The sequence below is a fragment of the Geotrypetes seraphini genome, chromosome 11, assembly GCF_902459505.1.
Source record: "Geotrypetes seraphini chromosome 11, aGeoSer1.1, whole genome shotgun sequence".
Classification (NCBI taxonomy): Eukaryota; Metazoa; Chordata; class Amphibia; order Gymnophiona; family Dermophiidae; genus Geotrypetes; species Geotrypetes seraphini.
The window spans coordinates 24,824,707-24,843,823 of record NC_047094.1 but is presented as its reverse complement, the minus strand read 5'-3'; the positions used below and the strand labels follow the sequence as shown (position 1 = coordinate 24,843,823).

Genomic DNA, 19,117 nt, shown 5'->3' with positions numbered 1-19,117 from the left:
CGTGCAGATCTAAAACCGCACGTCCTTAAAAATCTGAGGTCCGTGCCACTTGTAATCTTTGGCTCTGACAGATCTCTATGACAATTTAGCTCTGACGGATCCTAATGCTTTTCCCTCCCTGTGCTGAGACTAAAAGTGGCAAAACCTTTGCCCTGAAGGCTGTGCCACTTTTAGTCTCAGCATAGGGAAGGAAAAGCATTAGGATCCATCAGAGCTAAATTGTCATAGAGGTCTGTCAGAGCCAGATTTTTAAGGATGTGCAGTTCAGATCCATGAGATCCGCGAGGTCAGATGCACTGCAGACCTTTGTACACATTTTTTAACCCCCCTCCCCCCAAAATAAACCCAAAAAAACCCAGCTATTTGCCATCCAGTGTCATATCGCGGGGGCTCTCGGAATTAGCGTAGAGAGAGATCTGGAGGAAGGGACAATCGGGCTAATTAACAAAAGCCACAGTGTGCCTCCTCCCTCCTTAGCCATTAGGGAAGGCAGTGCTGGGGGCCAGAGCTGAGCATGCAGGGAAAGTGGTGGAATAAGATAAAAGGCAGATATGTCCCGGTTCCTGTGGAGCGGTGAAAAGTCTTGTCCCCAGTTCCTGCAGTAAACCAGTTACAAATGTCTCCATTCCTGCAGATTTACTGCAGTGACACGGTTTACCACGGTAAACAGTCCCCATGTCATTCTCTAGTCTAAACATATACAGATAATCACATAATATAAAGGTTCCTAGTTCAGGTGTTCATAACATTTTTCTTGTAAGCCTGCTCAAATATAAAAACACCTGATTTTGTTTTATCCTAGCAAGGGATTCTCAAACATGCCGAGGACCTTCAAGCAGTTGGATTGGATATTGATATCCACAATGAATATATATGTATGTGTGTATATATGTGTGTATGTATATATAATATGAAAAAATCTGCATATGTTGTATTTCCATTGTATGCAAATACTTTCATACATATTCATTGTGGACATCCTGTAAACCCAAGCTCGAATGTGGGTTTTTTTTAATATTTGGGAACCACTGCCCTGTTTCTTCAATGTTTTTGCTTATTAAACCTGTTGGATTTGAATGCGAAATACATGCTGTGCGAGATGAAAGCTGACCTTAAAAAAAAAAAAACCAAACAAACCTAACCTTGAATTATTTTTGTCATATTTTTTTCCTGGTTATCGGTTTTTGACCTTTGAAACTCAATACTTAGCACATTTAACATGACCTTTAAACATTTAAAGCTTGCCTGATTTGGTGGCATGGAGGATTTGAGACTACAGAGAGCTTTTCTCAAGAACCAGCAATTCAACTCTCATCAATTAAATAGATAAAAAATTTAAATGCACTAAATTTGATAATCAAGCAAGGAGATGCTAGTTTTCCTTGAACTATTTTTAATACTATGGGGAAAAAATGAATGAAAAGTTATTGAAAGAAAAATAAGTTAAAGCTGACATTTTAGGGGCATCTGTCATTTAGGGCCCAATGGAGACTTTAGAAGACTCTGATTGATTTTGATGGGGTGTTCCTACCGCTGTGTAAGTTACAAAGGTGTTTTCCATTTATTGGATCCATTTTCTCCCAGATGTAACATGAAGAAATGTTGCATCCAGAGGAAGCTGGTGAAAGGGGATGTTTACTTAAACAGGAGAAACTTGCCCTTTTAAAGAAGGCAACACACTTGACCTAATGGAATAGGCTTCTCCTACTGTGCAATTGATCCATTATCTGATATATATTATGTTTATTGTGCTTTAAATATCACCTTTCACTGAGATCAAAACAAAAGGGGTTTATAACTTTAAAAAAATAATTTCAACAGAAAAGAGTACCATTTCATTGATGGAAAGTCAATAAGTAGAGAGGAAAAGAAAAAGCAGCACTTTGTGACCTTCCTGTGTTCTCATGATTCTTTTTATTATGCTATATATTTTTTTCCCTTTATATAAGGTCAATTGAGATTTCTGAAATCTTGTGGTTTGCAATAGGTTTTGAATAATTCTGTCATAGTATTACTTTTTCAGATATTGCCTTTTCCCCCTCCAGAGGTTATTGCTCATATCATGTAGGTACATTAAGTGGAAGCTTGTGTAGAAACACATACTCTTACTCTACATATCTCCAGTCTTACAAATTGACCTTTGTCTGTCCTCATTTTACCTCCCTTTTTCATGAGCCACAAAGTACATTTTGCTTTTGGATATTATGCCTTCTTGTCTCCACATGTGCTTGTGCCCTTTTCCCCATCCATGTGGCTCTCCATTTACATATCTTTAAATGCTTAATCTTAATGTGAAGTTCCTGCTTTCATAACATGGTGGTTCAAACTGCTTCATGGCCTCTGGGTTAAACATGTAACACACATGAAACAAGAACTGGCTACAAAACTGACATTATACAGAGTAACATTTTGTGTTTTGTCCTCTAAAGGAAACGCCAACCAAAGAGCTGGGTCATCGTTCACCCGAAGCAAACAGCCAAGTTTTCCACGGCAGCAGTAGTCCTGTCTCTCCTGCAGGTCTCAATTACTTGCACAGATTTACCAGCTCTGAAAGTTCTACCGATGAAGAAGGTAGGGAATACATCCGAGACGTGCAGTCATCTTAGACAAGTCCTTCAGAAATGTTTCTGAAATTTTGTACCCTCAAGTACTTGAAAGATTTTTATACAATCTTGATTGATTTTTGAGTAGATAGACATGATAGAGACTTACAAGATCATGAAAGGCATAGAGAAAGTGGAAAGGGACAGATTCTTCAAACTTTCAAGAACTATAAGAACGAGAGGGCATCCGGAAAAATTAAGAGGGGACAGATTCAGAACCAATGCTAGGAAGTTCTTCTTCACCCAAAGGGTGGTGGACACTGGAATGCGCTTCCAGAGGGTGTGATAGGACAGAGTACAGTACTGGGGTTCAAGAAAGAATTAGATAAATTCCTGAAGGAAAAGGGGATAGAAGGGTATAGATAGAGGATTACTATACAGGTCCTGGACCTGATGGGCCACCGCATGAGCGGACTGCTGGGCATGATGGACCTCTGGTCTGACCCAGCAGAGGTACTGCTTATGTTCTTAAGTAACTTATTTTTTCCAAGGGACAAGTAGGCCATATACTTAACGTGTGTGGGGGGTGTCATCCATGGAGCCTGGTATAGAAACACTGCCCAGCATACAGTTTATCAGCTTAAGGCAGCACTCCCACCATGTGTGTGCAGATGCCTTCCTGGATGTCTTTCCTTGCTGGGTTTTTTTGCATTTATCTTTAATATTTGCTCTGTTTTTTTCCATGTGTCCTTCCTAGTAAATATTTCCCTAGTGTGTTTGGCTCAATTTGAAGTTTTCTCACTCTTTCAGCTCCAAAGGCCACCATAGCTTTAGCATTGGCCAAGTAACATATTTTGTCAGGTGAATTGTGCCCCTTTTTTTTACCTCTCACCATTGCATTGTTTGATTTTGCTTTGGCCATATTCCCTTCCATGTCCTTTTAAGTTCCCAGTGGCTATAAGCGCTGTACCCAGTGTAATTGGACCATCTCTGGGGCTGACACTCATTCCTGGTGTAGCCAGTGTTTGGGGCCAGCCCATAACCATTTAAATATGTTATTTGTTTATGTATGAAGAAAAGAACCCAGAAATCCAGAGAGGCTCAAAGAGAATTTTTGAGACCAGTTCTGAATTGGCATTGTTGGCATGAATGTTGGCCTCGGCATCTGTCTTTATGGCTATAGGACCCTATATTGACACTGGGAGTAGCTGAGCATCAAGTAGATCTCCACCTGCCTCAGCATCGGCTTCTGTGCAGGGCCCCCAGAACCAGTCAGCATTGGACTGACACCAAGGAGATGTGGATTTGATGTAGTCCTTTTTACCAAGGGGCATTGGACGAATGCCAAGCAGCACAAGCGCTGGTCTCCCTTCACACATGGTGCCAGGAGCTCTGAGGCATCAAAGATTTTCAGTTCCCAAGAAGCATAGGTGCTGTGAGGAATGCGCCCCCCTATTGCAAAGGTTTCTTTGCACTGGTCTCCCAAGTAGCCAGGACTTTCCAACATGGCGCTAACAACTGTGCTGGCTTTCAGAACCGGTGCCCTAGCCTTTACTGATGTTGGCCCTCAAACAGATTTAGACTATGCTCCAGGAGCGCTTGGCAGGGATTCTTCAGAAGCAGACTCCATCAGCACCTGGGGCACTTGCACCAGTCTTAACTCTACCTCTGCCTGCCTCACAGAGCCCCCAGCCTGTGGTGCAATCACAGACAGTAATGCCACAGGTCTGTGGAGGAAGCTTTGCGGGAATCTCTGTGTCATTCCAGACGTGGGCATGGTTCTTGTTTGAGGCAGGCACAGATTTCATCCTCCCATGCAGAAACCTGGTGGAAGGACATAAGAACATAAGCCTTACTGGATCAGACCAATGGTCCATCAAGCCCAGTAGCCCATTCTCACGGCCAATCCAGGTCACTAGTACCTGGCCAAAACCCAAAAAGTAGCAACATTCCATGCTACTGATCCAGGGAAAATAGTGGCTTCCCCCATGTCTTTCTCAATAGTAGACTGGATTCTTCCTCCAGGAAATTGTCCAAACCTTTCTTAAAACCAGCTACACTCTTACCACAACCTCTGTTAATGCATTCCGGAGCTTAACCTATTCTCTGAGTGAAAAAATATTTCCTTCTATTGGTTTTAAAAGTATTTCTCTGTAACATCGAGTGTCCCCTAGTCTATGTAATTTTTGATGGAGTGAAAAATTGATCCACTTGTACCCGTTCTACTCCACTCAGAATTTTGTAGACTTCAGTCATATCTCCCCTCAACCGTCTCTTTTCCAAGCTGAAGAGCCTTAACCTTTTTAGTCTTTCCTCATATCAGAGGAGTTCCATCCCCATTATCATCTTGGTCGCTCTTCTTTAAACCTTTTCTAGTGCCGCTATATCTTTCTTGCAGTAAGGAGACCAGAATTGAACACACTACTCCAGTTGAGGTCGCACCATGGAGTGATACAGAGGCATTATAGCATTCTTAGTCTTGTTAACCATCCCTTTTTTAATAATTCCTAGCATCTTGTTTGCTTTTTGGCTGCCACCACACATTGGGTGAAAGGTTTCATCAAATTGTCTACAATGAGACACAGATATTTTTCTTGGGGGGGCTAACCCCCAAGGAAGACAATAGGACACTCTGTTACCTGGGTATAAATTATATCACAAAGATAGAGTAGATCAAATTGGAGGGGAGGTTATACTATATGTTATAGAGGGAATGGAATCAAACAAAATAACATTTTGCATGACCTCAGTGCAGGGCAAACTAGTGGAAACAAGTAAAACTTTGGAACACATAGACTTTACTGAAACTCAAGCAAGACTGGGGACCATGATTCTGTTCACCCTATATTGGCCCAAGCAGATAATGGGTTCCCACTTTTGGAGTTATTCTCCGTTTGGACTGTTTTTGACCCTTATGCAGAACAAGGGGTTTCTTCTACCAACCTCCAGTCTCTGGCCCTCATGGCATGGATGTTGAGAGCATAGATTTTGCTTTCTTGAATCTCCTAGAGGATGTCTCCAAGATTTTGTTGGCTTCCATAAAAAGTTTCACTAAGAGATACTATTTTTTCAAGTGGAGGGGGGTTTGCCATCTTGTGTGGGGGCAAAACCCTGAATCCTCTTTCTTGCCCTACATAGAACCTGCGTGAATACGTTCTACATCTTTGAGTCTCAAGACCAACTCTGTAAAGGTTCACCTCAGTGCAATTAGTGCTTATTATGGTATGAAAGGTTAGCCCATCTCTAAAAAGTCTTTAATTGTTCGCTTCATTACCCAGCTGATGAAAGCTCCTTTTGAACCACTAGATTCCTGTCCTCTGTGAACTGAAGTAACTGCCACCAAAAACAAGACTTTCCAGGTCAAGTACTTCAGAGTCCGTGAGCTTCAGGCCCTCGTAGCAGATCCACCTTACACAAAATTTCATTGTAACAGAGTAATAATAATAATTTATTCTTATATACCGCCAGATCACGAATGGTTCTAGGCGGTTCACAGCAGATAAGGCTGAGCATCCAGCAAATATACAGTTCAAAAAGATACATCAATTTCTAGAATGTACAATACATGTTGTATTTAAAAAGCAATTAGGAAGCTTGGGTTACAAATTTGTCAAATAATTGTGTCTTTAATAGTTTTCTAAAAAAATAGGATGAGACTCCTGGCATGATTTTGCCAAACCAGGCGTTCATTTTGGCTGCCTGGAAAGAGAGTTCTCTCGAGACAGTAGGATATGTGAATAACTGGACTCTACGTGTGGGCTTATTGGAGTGATTTAAAGAGAAATGAGAAAAACGCAAGCACCCTCAGCTCCTTCCTAAGGTGGTATCTGAGTTCTATCTGAACCAGTCAATCATTTTGCCAGGATTCTTTCCCAGGCCCATCCTGGTAAAAGCACACTGCATTGGCCTTTTATCTGAAGCAAACTAGACCGTATAGAGAGTTAGCTTTTTCTTTCTTTTGATTCCACCAGGATGGATGTTGCCATTGGTAAACACACTTTCTAATTGGCTGCATCTCTTTTATGTATGCCCAGGCTGGGCTAACTGTAGAGGGGCATGTCAGAGCTATGGCTGCGTCGGTAGCCCATTTGAGGTCAGTCTCCATTGAAGAGATTTACAAAGCAGCAATGTAGTATTCAGTCCATACATTCACATTCCACTACTGCCTTGATCAAAACACCCAACAGCTGGTTAGGTCAGGTAGTCCTGCAGAATTCTTTTGAGATCTAGAATTTTAACCCCATTTTTTTCTGTTCCAGGCAGTACCTTCAGAACAGTGTATACTTTTTGATCTTTTTGGACTCTACATTATGAGTTCCTCTTGTCCTAATGTTCTTTGGGTGAGCCTGGTAGCTAGAAATTCCCACGTATGAACTACATGGCCTATTTGTCCTCAGAGAAAGGGAAGCAGGTATTCTCCTAGGCCAGCAGGCCAATTATTCTCACATACCCTCCTACCTCCTCTAAAAATTGTATTTAGTTGCTAGCCATGATGTACTGTTGGTCCCGCCCTTGTGAGTCGGGTGGGAAGACACCTGCTTGTGCACAGTGGGAGCACTGCCTCAAGCTCTTACAGTACACTGGGCAGTATTTCTGTACCGGACTCCGTGGCTGACATCACCTACATATGTGAGAATTAGGTGCTGTTCATGGAGAATACCTGCTACAGATAAGTAACTCCGCTTTTTCTTTTGAAGTTTGACTGTCTGGCAAAATGGTATCAATAGGCAGCTGTATGATCTATGTGGACAGAAGGGCAATCCTGATGATGCCATTATGACATCAGCTCTCGGAAAGTTTCTGCATTTACACTTATTCGAGTATTTTATATCTCTATTTAATCCTCAAGGCACACCCAGCTATACAGGTGTTCAGTCCAGAATGTTTGTCACTTTTATTTAGATGTTGTTGTTTTTTTTTTTGGGGGGGTTTGTTTGTTTCCAATGAATGTTAAGTCTACCCTCTTAAAGACTGTGCACATGAGCGATGTTTCATGCATGCATATTAGGGGGAAAAGATGCCACACTATTACCAGCAATCAGTGTTCATTTCGAGCAGTCTACCTCTAGTTTTTGGGATATTCAAAGACAATATATGAAGCTACACTACATCCAAAACTATCTCCAGGGTTGATGGCAACAGTATTAGAAGTCCTAAGTAGACCTTCATGTTTCCCACCCCAACCCTTCAAATTATCACGTCCATAGCCCCTCTTCCTCTAAAATTTTGCCTATTAAGCTCGATTACCCCAGCATCACCCTTCTCAGAATAATTCCTGTGCAATAAGAAAATCATAATTTGTCCTTATGTAAAGATATGCATAAGTTTCCAAAAGCTATTTATCTGGAAGAATGAGATATTTGAAAATAGTCAATCCTCTCAGTTGGTAAATGTATAGTATATGTTGATTCTCTGTGTGCGTGGCTGTCCTAGACTTAATGGTTTGTGTGTAATGTAGCTTCTCCTTGCCTCCTTACCTCCCTGAAAACTGCTGCTCTAGGCTGATGTCTAATTTGCCTAATGGTTAAGCCAGCTGTGGCTGTTTTCATGCATATCCATTGTGAATATCCTGAATGTCAAATTGGCTTGATGTGTTCCAAGGACTGGTTTCAGAAACCTTGCAGTAGTCATTTCATCTTTTTTGTCTGAGGTTATCTATGTGAGTGAGAGCTGTTACTCTAAAAATGGTGGTGGTAGGAGTATGCATAAACCAATGCTATGTGCTGTAAGATAATTTTTTGTGTGTATGAGGTGTTAATAATTTTTTTTCATCCTAGGTGGAGGTTTTGAGTGGGATGACGATTTCTCATCTCCTGATACCTTTTTGTCAAAAACAGCAAATAGCTTCATCAGTCCCAAACCCTCTGTTCCGACCTTGCGATACTTCTCCCCTCCACCACCTTCCAGGAGTCTTGAACAAAACTGGACAGAATCTTCACCATATAGCAGGTTTTCTATCTCTCCTGCCAGCATTGCAACTTTTTCTCTCACTCATCTTACAGATTCTGACATTGAACAAGGAGGTAAGCACCATGTACTCTCTCTGCCGAACATGTCAGTGAAAAAGGGACAAATGAGGTACTAGCATGAAATATCGATGTCCCTTGTATAGCAAAGATGTTATCTTTGTGGCTGACTGTTAATCCAGTCCCAGTTATTGTGGGTGAAGGACTTCAGGTCGCCCTGCAGTTTTTTTCCTGCTTTTAATGGCAGCAGAACTAGTCTCTGGGTCATGATATCTGAGCTTTCATTCTCACCTGCCCAATGTTTCCTATTTTGAGTTTTCATTTTCTTTGGAACCTGGCCATAGTTGCCTTCATTTGCAATTACTGATATTCTTCCCCCCCTCCCCCACCCCATGCTGTATTGCCATTCCAGTCATTGTAGCAGCAGCCCATAGCCAAATCCCATGATTACAGGGTTTTGAAAGTAGCTAAGTATTACTGTTGTATGAAGACAGAATTTACAGCCCCTAAAGAATCTGGAGTCAATCTTATAGCATCCCCAGATAACCTGAGTAGCTGAGGATCCGAGTCCCTCCATAAGGCATTGCACAGCACTGAGCTTCTGGACTGACATTTCTAGCTTACACAGTTAAGCTACAAGCTGCAGCTCCCACTGGAGCATGGTAATGTGAACAGTATCTAGCCACTAAGTTGTTGCCCAATGGCATGCATTTTCTTGGGGGGGCCTCTACTTCATCCCCAGCTTAGAGGATGCTTACTCTGGTCCTCTGCATAGCCACTTTGAACACAATGAATGAGATACAACTACAAGATGGGGGGAATGGTATTGGAGGAAAAGCAACCTAGAAAGGGACTTGGGGCTTTTGGTGGACCAAACAATGAAGCCGGGGGCACAATGTGCAGCAGCCTCAAAGAAGGCGAACAGAATGTTGGGCATTATCAAAAAAGGAATCACTACCAGAACCAAAGAAGTTATCCTGCCGCTATATCGTGCAATGGTGCGCCCGCATCTGGAATACTACGTTCGATACTGGTCACCGTACCTTAAGAAGGATATGGCAACATTCGAGAGAGTCCAGAGAAGAGCAACAAAAATGATAAGGGGCATGGAAAACCTTCCATATGCTGAGAGGCTGGAGAAACTGGGGCTCTTTTCCCTGGAAAAATGGAGACTTGGAGGGGATATGATAGAAACTTACAAGATCATAAAGGGTATTAGAGAAGGTAGAGAGGGACAGATTCTTCAGACTGGTGGGGGAAACAAGAACAAGAGGGCACTCAAGAAAATTGAAGGGAGACAGATTCAGAACGAATGCTAGGAAGTTCTTCACACAGAGGGTGGTGGATACCTGGAATGCGCTTCCAGAGGAGGTGGTAGAGCAGAGTACGATTTTGGGTTTCAAAAAGGGGTTGGACAAGTTCCTGAAGGAAAAGAGGATTGAAGGGTATAGTTAGAGGGTTCTACACAGGACAAAATGCCTTAAATAAAGGATCACTTACAGGTCACTGACCTGGGGGGGCCGCCGCGGGAGCGGACTGCTGGGCACGATGGACCTGTGGTCTGACTCGGCAGAAGCGATGCTTATGTTCTTATACCAGGCCAAGCCTCTCCTCGCTGCCTCTGTGCACTAACATTTTTTTACAAGGATACTGCAATGAACCTCATCTGAGAATATCCTGATATAGGTGGATATATCTGTGTTATATCTGTGTTTTTCAGCTATGCTGGAGCTGCATAATTAGCATTCCTCACTCAGGCATAAATAATAACAAATTTGTGCTTTTTTATGTAACATATCAATTTTATAATAATCTCAATATTGGTGACTATTTGAAAGATGCACAGACTGTGATGTTACCAGTACAGAAATGCTCTGCCAAGGAGGTCTAAGCTATAAACATAAGACAGAATTGAATATGACTCTTTAATTTGTTCTCCTTCTCAAGTTGGGGGGATTGCGACAATCTACTGAAAAACTGACTAAAACTACGTATACAGTTGCTGGCATCCAGAGTTTAAAGCAAATAGTGAAAAATTAGCAACAGAAAAAAAAACCTTGGTGTGTTTTTGCATTATAGCTTGTGATAAGATTATATGCCTTGCTTGCTATTTTACTGATAAGGTAGGAATTGGATACTATTTGTGCATGATTCTTGTGTAATGACATTGAACTGTGTGACTTGGTACAGATGTGCACATTTCTTGAGTGTGAGATAGGTGCTACTTAGTTCAGCTGCTGCAGTTCTGATGGAGGGAAGAAAATAATTTACAAGTTGCAAAAACAGTACAAGCATGTTTTGCACAAATACATTTAGTGCATCATGTAAAACCAATGTTGTCATCTTTTGACTTCTGCACAGTTGTTCAGGCAATGGTTTTGTCAAGGCTTGATTATTGCAATGCCTTGTACCTTGGAATAGCCAAGACAAGGTGCAGGGCATTGCAAGTTGTGCAAAACGCAGCAGCAAGATTGATAATAATGGGAGTATCAAAATATGACCATATTTCGCCCTATCTTCAACAATTACATTGGCTGCCTGTTTTCAGAACTCAGTATAAAGTAGTAGTGATTTGTCACACTTATTTACCAAATAAATCTCTGCGTTCTGAAAACTTAGCCTTATTAAAAACAAACGCTAATCCAAAACTATGTTGAGACAAGTAAAATGACCTGCTGTGTGGGGGTTAAACTGTGGAACTCACTTGTCAGTCAGTTACAAAAATGCTGTGAAAAGGGCAGTTTTAGAAAATTACCCAAAACGCAGTTATTTGTAAATGCATTTTTTTCAAGATACTGATCCCTCATGATTGTTTTTTGCTGAACAATTTTTATGATTCCTTGTATAAGCCTGGTGTGGCTTTCATTCTTTTATACTCTTATCTTCTGAGGATTATTTGTTTGTTTGCTCTTATTTGTTTTTACTGAATTATGTATGTAAAGATATGTGAACTGTTTAGGTTTAAACGGTATAGAAATTTTAAAATAAAATAAAATAAATGTGATCTAGCACCTGACTTGTGAATTGTCCAGCACTGAAGGAGCAGGTTTAAGAGTAAAATTGAAATGCCTAGTTCTATAGCAAATCACTAATTCACTTGATTTTTCTTAAAGGAAGCAGTGAAGATGGAGAAAGAGACTAAAGTGGTACAGTCTGGAATAATCCAGTGTAGGAAGTACGCACAGGAGGATGGCAGGATGTAGCAGCAAGTGGCGGATGAAAAGAAATTTTATGTTTGGAGCCACAGGAAAATGCTGGTACTTTATGATGTACAAAGATTAAAAAGTGAACACTAAAGAGGTTAAATTGAAATATGCTTTATAATTTAATAATATATTTTGTTGTTAATCAGTGCAATTGACTTTCCATATGAAAGATAGATTTGCAACTGTGTTCTCAAATAACTCGAAGTACTCTTCAGATATTTGTGGATTTTGTCACATGCACAAAACACATGCTTTTCTGGTTTGGGATTGTATGATATTCCTTTTAAATATTTCTGTATAGCAGATAATTGAATTGAATTTAACCCTATCTTGGGATTGTATATGTGTATGTGCTGCTGAAGCTATAGGAATGACAGTAGTAGAATATATTTATAGTAAAACCAAGTATAATTAATTATTGAATATTAGTTTGCTGACTATCATTGCACTATGGATTATGGTTCTTAAAGTCTTTATTTGTACAGAAAAATTAAATGTTACATTTAAGTAGTGTAGGTTAACGCAAACCATTTGTGTGGGTGAGATATGGCTGAGCTATACTTACAGCAAGTGCCAAATTGGCTGCTGTGAATGGCTCAGCTTTTGGGGGGCCCTAGTATGTGATTTGCATATTCTCTGTGCAAATAAATGTTGTGGGCCCTTTGTGTGTGTCGGGGGAGGGGAGGGTTTTATATTTTTATTTTGCAGTAAAAGGTACCATTCATTTTGTGGACTCTTGCAGCATTGTGCTGCTGGGGATTTCTGGATGCTTGCATATGTTACTATATCTATTTTGTAAACTAAATTCAATGGCGGATCAGAGGTAGTGAATTTCAAAGACTTTGCTGGGCACTTTGAATGGACAACTACTTTTCTTTTATTCTCACTTCTAGTGAGGATCTTAGCTTTTGATTGCACAAATACTGATCGTGTTTCAGCTTTTAATATCTAGGCTCCATGGTCCAGGACTGATCTAGAAATAGAAATTGAGCTTAGACAGAAATCAAAAAGTTACTTCACAGATTTTAATCTAGTAGATTGAATGCCCAAAGTGCATTTAAAAAAAAAAATAAATAAAAACAAAAATAGCATTAACCCTTAAACATTCTGGAGCGTGTAATGAAGAAATATATTTGCATAGTTGAGTAATTCTACTATTTTGATAGTGAGTCAGAATAGTCTGATTCTCACTTATGATTGGTAAATGTAATACAGGTCTTTTTGACAGTTGTCTTACCATGCATCCATAAAATTGGGTGCTAGCCATGTGTATTCATCAGAATTGGTGAAGCCTGCGTAGCAAAAGTTCATAGTGGAAATTTATCTAGGATGGAGATCCACTGTTCTATTACCTCTGTCATTTTCAGTGTGCGCCAGTTTTTAATGCAGTACAGTATGAGACTTATTTTTAGTGGTTATTTGAAAGTACCATTTTCCTTTAAATAGCCTTTTTATGCTGCAACTACTGTCTGAGACTGTGTTAAGCATAATTGCAATTTCCTTCGGCTGCTAGTTTTGTTTTTTTTATAGGCTATGGTGAGTCTTTCACATATGTAAGATGACTCCGCCTGGCTCTGTTTGACAATAGAGAAGTGCTGCTGTTTAAGATATTTGAAATAGATCAGCCTTCTGCTGTAATATTGATTTAAAACTTAGACGTATGGCTTTTCTTCCCCCATTCAAGTGCTCATGGAAGGCAATTTTCAAAGCAATTTACCCACATGATTGCCTGTCTGACTATTAGGCTTTGGCTAAAAGTCTTTGCAGGTTTTCATTGTATACATTTGTTTAGACGGGTTGTAAAGGTGTTCAAGGGTGGGGTGGAAGATTGTGAGAAGACAACGGTGTATATATTTGGTCTTGTGCAAGCTAATTTGATGCCCCTCTGGCACAAATAGCAGGTGCTAAGCATTGGGGTCACTTTTTGTTTGTTTTTTTTAAGCTTCTCTTCTGTGTTTTGCTAGTTAATTTTCAAAGAGAGACGGGGTAATTTCTCTCTAAACATTAACTATAAAATACCACAGACTTTATAACTATTTAGACGATTTTTGAAAATTACCTCCTTAATGTGTACATAAACTTCTGTGAATCAATTTTAAAATACCTGTTGCTTCTCTTGAAAATGCATGAATTAAATTCATTCAAATCTTTGTCAGTATTCCAAGAAATACATTAGTATGTATTATTAAAATGAGCTGGAGCCTTCCTTTGGTTGGGGTAAAGGTTTGTTGGACTAAAGATGCAATAATTGTCAGAATTAAGCACTACATTTTACTGAAACTTCAGTATAAAGCCAAGCATTTTGCGCATAATAATTTGGATGTTACTATGGGGGTTTATTGAAAAAGCCTTATAAGAACTAGCCTTAAAACACAACTTGTGTATACAAATTCATTTCAGCTTTACAAATTAGGAGAACACTATTCTGAAGTAGAGAAAGATCTTGATTCAAGTCTTAGACTTAAAAAAAAAATACAATTTAATGCTAATAAATATGCTTAAAATATGTATCTATGATACCAGCAGCCTGTTAATCAGATAAACTTGAATATGATTGTGATTATGAGGGTTTTTGTTTAATAAATTGCACAGTCATATAAGTGTAACAATGGTAGGTGAGAAAGATGTATATACAATGTTTAATTGTAAATGTGTAACAAAATCATAGGTCTGAGGTTTTCCTGTTTTAATTTAAAACAGGTATATGAGGTAAATGGCAATACAGCATACTGAAATTTCAGGTTAAATTGTCTTTCAATGGTGTACATTTTTAAATTGTAATATTTTTACTGTATATTGATCATGCATAGTGATTCAAAGAAATGCTTGTAATTTAAAACTTTATTTAATATTCAAAATAAAAATACAATTATATATTTATAACATCTGAGTTGATGTACTTGATTTTAGTCCTTTTTCTTCATTCTTTAATTGGTTTAATAATGCTATAACTTGGCACGATAAACAATTTAAAACAGCAGTTATGATCTAGATTGTTCATACCAACTTCCGAGTTTATTTTAGCTCTTGATTCCACTTTGAATCTTCTTCTAACGATACAATCACAGGGGTCCCCCCCCTCCTGCAGAGAAGACATCAGTACTGTAAGTATCCATTCCAGGGTAGTGAGGGATGGCCAAGAGAAGCCAGTCTTGACTCCTTCGGGAGGAAAGGGGTGGAAGGAATGATGATGGCCTTTGAGGTAGGAGATGGAGGGATTAGGATGCCCCTCATAAGGCTCTATCAAGGGGAAGAGGATGAGAAATCCTAGAGTTCATTTAGGGAGGGAAGGCAAAATGCCTTAGAGGGAGCTTTCTTTCATTTGGAGGGGGAAGGGGGGTTCTGGACCACAGGAGAGATGTTAGCACTTTGGGCTCTTAGCATGGATGATTGACAGTACACATATGCTAAATAGGCTTGCTCAAATTTTTGTTGCTTCCTACATTGGTTGTAAGGGAGATGACGGACATAACAAAGAGGGTAATGAAACAAAATTACATCAACATCACATTTTTTAAATTCATTTCCCTAATGCTCTCAATAGAGGAGGGTGAATAGTGGAGTGCCACAGAATTTTATATTGGAACTGGTGCTCTTAAACATATTTTATAAATTATCTGGAAATGAGAATGACAAATGATGTGACTGGATTTTCAGATGATACAAAATTATTAAATTTGCATGCAGACTGTGAAAAATTGCATAGTAAGGGTTGGAGGCGTCCAGGGCAGTGGCACCCCCTGCACCCTCCTCTCCATGCCCAGCTTCACACTCATGCTTTCCTCCCCCCTCCCCCCCCCCGTACCTTTAAATCTTTGGCAGCACGAGTGGCTTTCTCCAGCATACTCCTTGCACCACCGTTGGATTTACTTCTGATGTCACTCCTGGCCCGGAAGTGATTCAGGGGGGAACCAGACTAGCAAGAGCAACAGGCAGGAGAAGTTTCTCACGCTAATGAAGATCTACAGAGATACAGGGTGGAGGGGGGAGGGATGGCACAAGCACCCAGTGTGATCTGCCCCTCCCCCTTACTATGCCACTGAGAGGACCTTATGAGATTGGAAGACTGGGCTCCTAGAGGGCAGATGAAATTTCATGTAGACAAGTGCAAAGTGATGCGCATTAAAAAGAACCAAATTATAAACATATGTTTTATTATTTATTCCTCTGCTTATAAGTCCCAGGAATATCATAATGTTTCTTTATCATTCCATGATGTGAACACACCTTGTATATTGTGTGCATTTTTGGTTGTTGCATCTCAAAGATATAGCAAAATTAGAAAAGGTACAGAGAAAGGTGACCAAAATGATCAAGAGGATAGAATTCCTCTCATATGAAAAAAGGCTAAAGAGGTTAGGGCTCTTCAGCTTGGAAAAGATGTCCTCTTTGGCATCTCTCCCTGACATTGCCAGATTTCTGAACAGGGGCACTTTGCATCAGACCACTGATTCCACAGCCATTCCTTTCGTGGGACCTGAGCCTGGTGCTGTCTAGTCTTGCCCAGGCTCCCTTTGAGCCCCTTCAGGCTGGGTTGCTTTTCTCTTGGACTTGATGCTCAAGATGTTATCCCAGGACAAGCAGGCAGCCTATTCTCAAATATGGGTGACGTCATCAGCGGAGCCCGGATACGGAAGCTCGCAAGCTGACTTGCTTGAAGAAACTCGAAGTTTCGAGTTGACCACACCGCACATGCACGAGTGCTTTCCAGCCCAGCGTAGGGCATGTCTCCTCAGTTCTCAGTTTTCTGCGGAGCCGAGAAGTCCGTCTTTGACTCTCTGCATTTAACTTTGTTACTTCGTGCCTTCTCTGAACCGCGGTTTGTATTTTTTTCTTCATGAATCGCTGTTCTTCCTTTATTTCTTTTATTTCTAGTTTTGGGGTTTTTTTTGTTGGTTTTTTTTTTAATTTTTTCAATCTTCCGTCCGTTTGCCGGGGCAGGCCGCTCGGCTGCAGCCCAAGGGCTTCGATCTTGGCGGCAGCTATTTTTCCTCCTATGTCCCGGCCTGTAACGGGCTTCAAGAAGTGTAGCCAGTGCCAGCATGCGATTTCCCTTATGGACCGACACCATTGGTTCCTCAAGTGCCTTGGGCCGCAACATCACCCGAAGTTGTGCGAGCGCTGTGCTACTCTTCAACCTTGAGCCCTTAAACGTCACCTTTTGGTGGAGAAGCTGTTCGGGATGGATTCTTCCTCCAATCCCTCTACATTGTTGGCGCCCTCGACCTCACCTTCGGCCGAGACTCCTGCTTCCACCCTGAGCCTCATCAGACCTTCGTCGTTTGCAGCGGCTCTCTCTTCAACGACACCTGCTGTATCTTCCCCTGTTTCCTCAGGTCAGATAGCTCAGCAGAAGGTTCCAGCAGTGGTGCTTAAAGTGCCCAAGACTTCCAAGTCGAAGCACATTCACACTGCCTCGGTGAAGCCTCCAGCCAAAGCAGGTGGTCAGGTTTCAGACGTGGATCCATCCTTGCCGGCTTCTTTCCAGACCATGTTGGAGAAGCAATTCATTCAGTTCCTTACTAATATGGGACCGAAGCTTCTTCCTCTCATCCAGCCTGGGCATTCAGCAGACTCCCACAAGGTCGAGCCGCTTCCTTTGCCTCAGTCTGAACTTACACACTCTTTGCAGGGAGCAGAGTCTCTGCGAGTGTCTGGTCTGGTATCCAAGCATGTGAAGCAAGGAGCAGAATCTTTGCAAGTGCCTCGGTAGGAATCCTCACACTCTATACAAGGAGCAGAGTCTTTGGGAGTTCATCAAGGTTCTTCCATCAAGCCTCTGGAGCTTCGCTCTACAGCCTCCAGTCCTATCCATTCTTTGGTGGCATTGGCTGCTTCTGTCTCCTCGATCTTCCAGATCTGCTTCCAAGCATCGTTCTCACCGACGATTGAGGCCTTCATCGAGGCATACTTCCAGGCATAGTTCTTCTTCTAAAGAACGTCCCTCTTCAACTAAGCCTCACTCTACTCCTACTAAACCACCGACTCCTCGCTCGAGGTCTCCACTTCCGAACCTCGAGGATGCAGCGGATTTGATTGTTTCATCCAAGTCTCCATATTCTTTTGATGCCATTTTTCCTGCCGAAGCTTCATCTTCGACCCAGGCTGTCTCGAGGTCCTTGAGTCCTTCTCGAGGCAAAGCATTGGCAGATCAGCTATCTTCCTCATCTTTTCTTCGTCAGATGGCTGTTGACTTGGATCTTCAATTAGATGCTGGTTCCAAATACTCAAGGAGTACCTTGAAGTCATGCATCTCCCTCAACCTCCGGCAGAGTCTCTTAAGCTTCCTCTTCACAAGCTTTTGTCTCAGACTTTTGGTCCATGCCTGGAGACCCCTTATACCATACCGGCTGTTCCAGGCAAATTGGACTCTAGGTATAAAACTGTACATCGCAGTTATCTCATTAGTCCCTGCTAGTCGAGTCCTCCTTGAAGAGATCCCATCCTTCCAAGGTTTATGCCACCGTTCCTCCTGGAAGAGAACGGAAAACTATTGGCAAATTCGGACGTCGCAACTATCAAAATGCCATGATGTCCTCTAAAGTCCTCAATTATAATTTTCATTTTATTACTTATTTTGAGTTCCTCATTTCTCTATTACCAAAATTCTTGACTTATTTGGATACTCAAAAGCACTTTGAATTTCAAGAAGTCCTTGCTTCTTTATCGCAACTCCGCTTACATCTCCTCCAGTCATCTTACGATACCTTCGAGTTGTCTGCCCGGGAAGCTGCTTGCTCTGTAGCCATGCGTCGCCTTGCCTGGCTTCGTATCATTGACATGGACCCTAATCTTCAGGATCGCTTAGTTAATATTCCTTGTGCGGACAATGACCTTTTTGATGAATCTATCAAGGCAGCCACCAAGAAATTGTCTGAACATGAAAAATCCTTTGCTTCTATTGTCAGACCTAAGCCAGCTCCTGCCAAACCTACACGCCCTGTTCCTATCTATCAACGGCGTTTTGCTCCAAGGATGGCTCCTTACAATCGCCTTCCTCTTAAACAGCAGCCTCAGAAGCAACAAAAACCTCAACTTTCTGCTGCACTTAAGGCTACTCAGCCTTTTTGACTATTTAACACAGAGCATAACCTCTACCGTTCTGACTCTGACTTCTCTTCCCCCTATAGGAGGTCGTCTCCATCACTTTTACCACCGATGAATGACTATTACATCCGACCTCTGGGTACTCACCATCATCAGGGAAGGATACTCTCTTCATTTTACTCAGGTTCCACCAGAGCTTCCTTCCCAGACTGCCCTTCTTCTTCAGGAAGCTCAAACTCTGCTTTGTCTCCATGCCATCGAACCAGTTCCTTTGGAAGAGCAGAACAGGGGTTTTTGCTCCCGTTACTTCCTTGCTCCGAAGAAGATGGGCAATCTGCGACCCATTCTGGATCTC

General features: G+C 41.3%; 1 protein-coding gene across 1 annotated transcript in view; it reads left to right on the top strand.

Annotated features, from left to right (window-relative positions):
- The window catches only part of LMTK2 (lemur tyrosine kinase 2), a 104,653-nt gene extending 90,055 nt beyond the window's left edge, over window positions 1–14,598 (top strand). The window contains exons 12-14 of the mRNA XM_033963404.1: window positions 2,430–2,571; window positions 8,321–8,566; window positions 11,623–14,598. Of these exons, the coding sequence (XP_033819295.1) occupies window positions 2,430–2,571; window positions 8,321–8,566; window positions 11,623–11,651 (417 nt within the window). The 3' untranslated portion in view covers window positions 11,652–14,598. The remainder of the gene's footprint in view (window positions 1–2,429; window positions 2,572–8,320; window positions 8,567–11,622) is intronic.
- The last annotated feature ends 4,519 nt before the right edge of the window (window positions 14,599–19,117 follow it).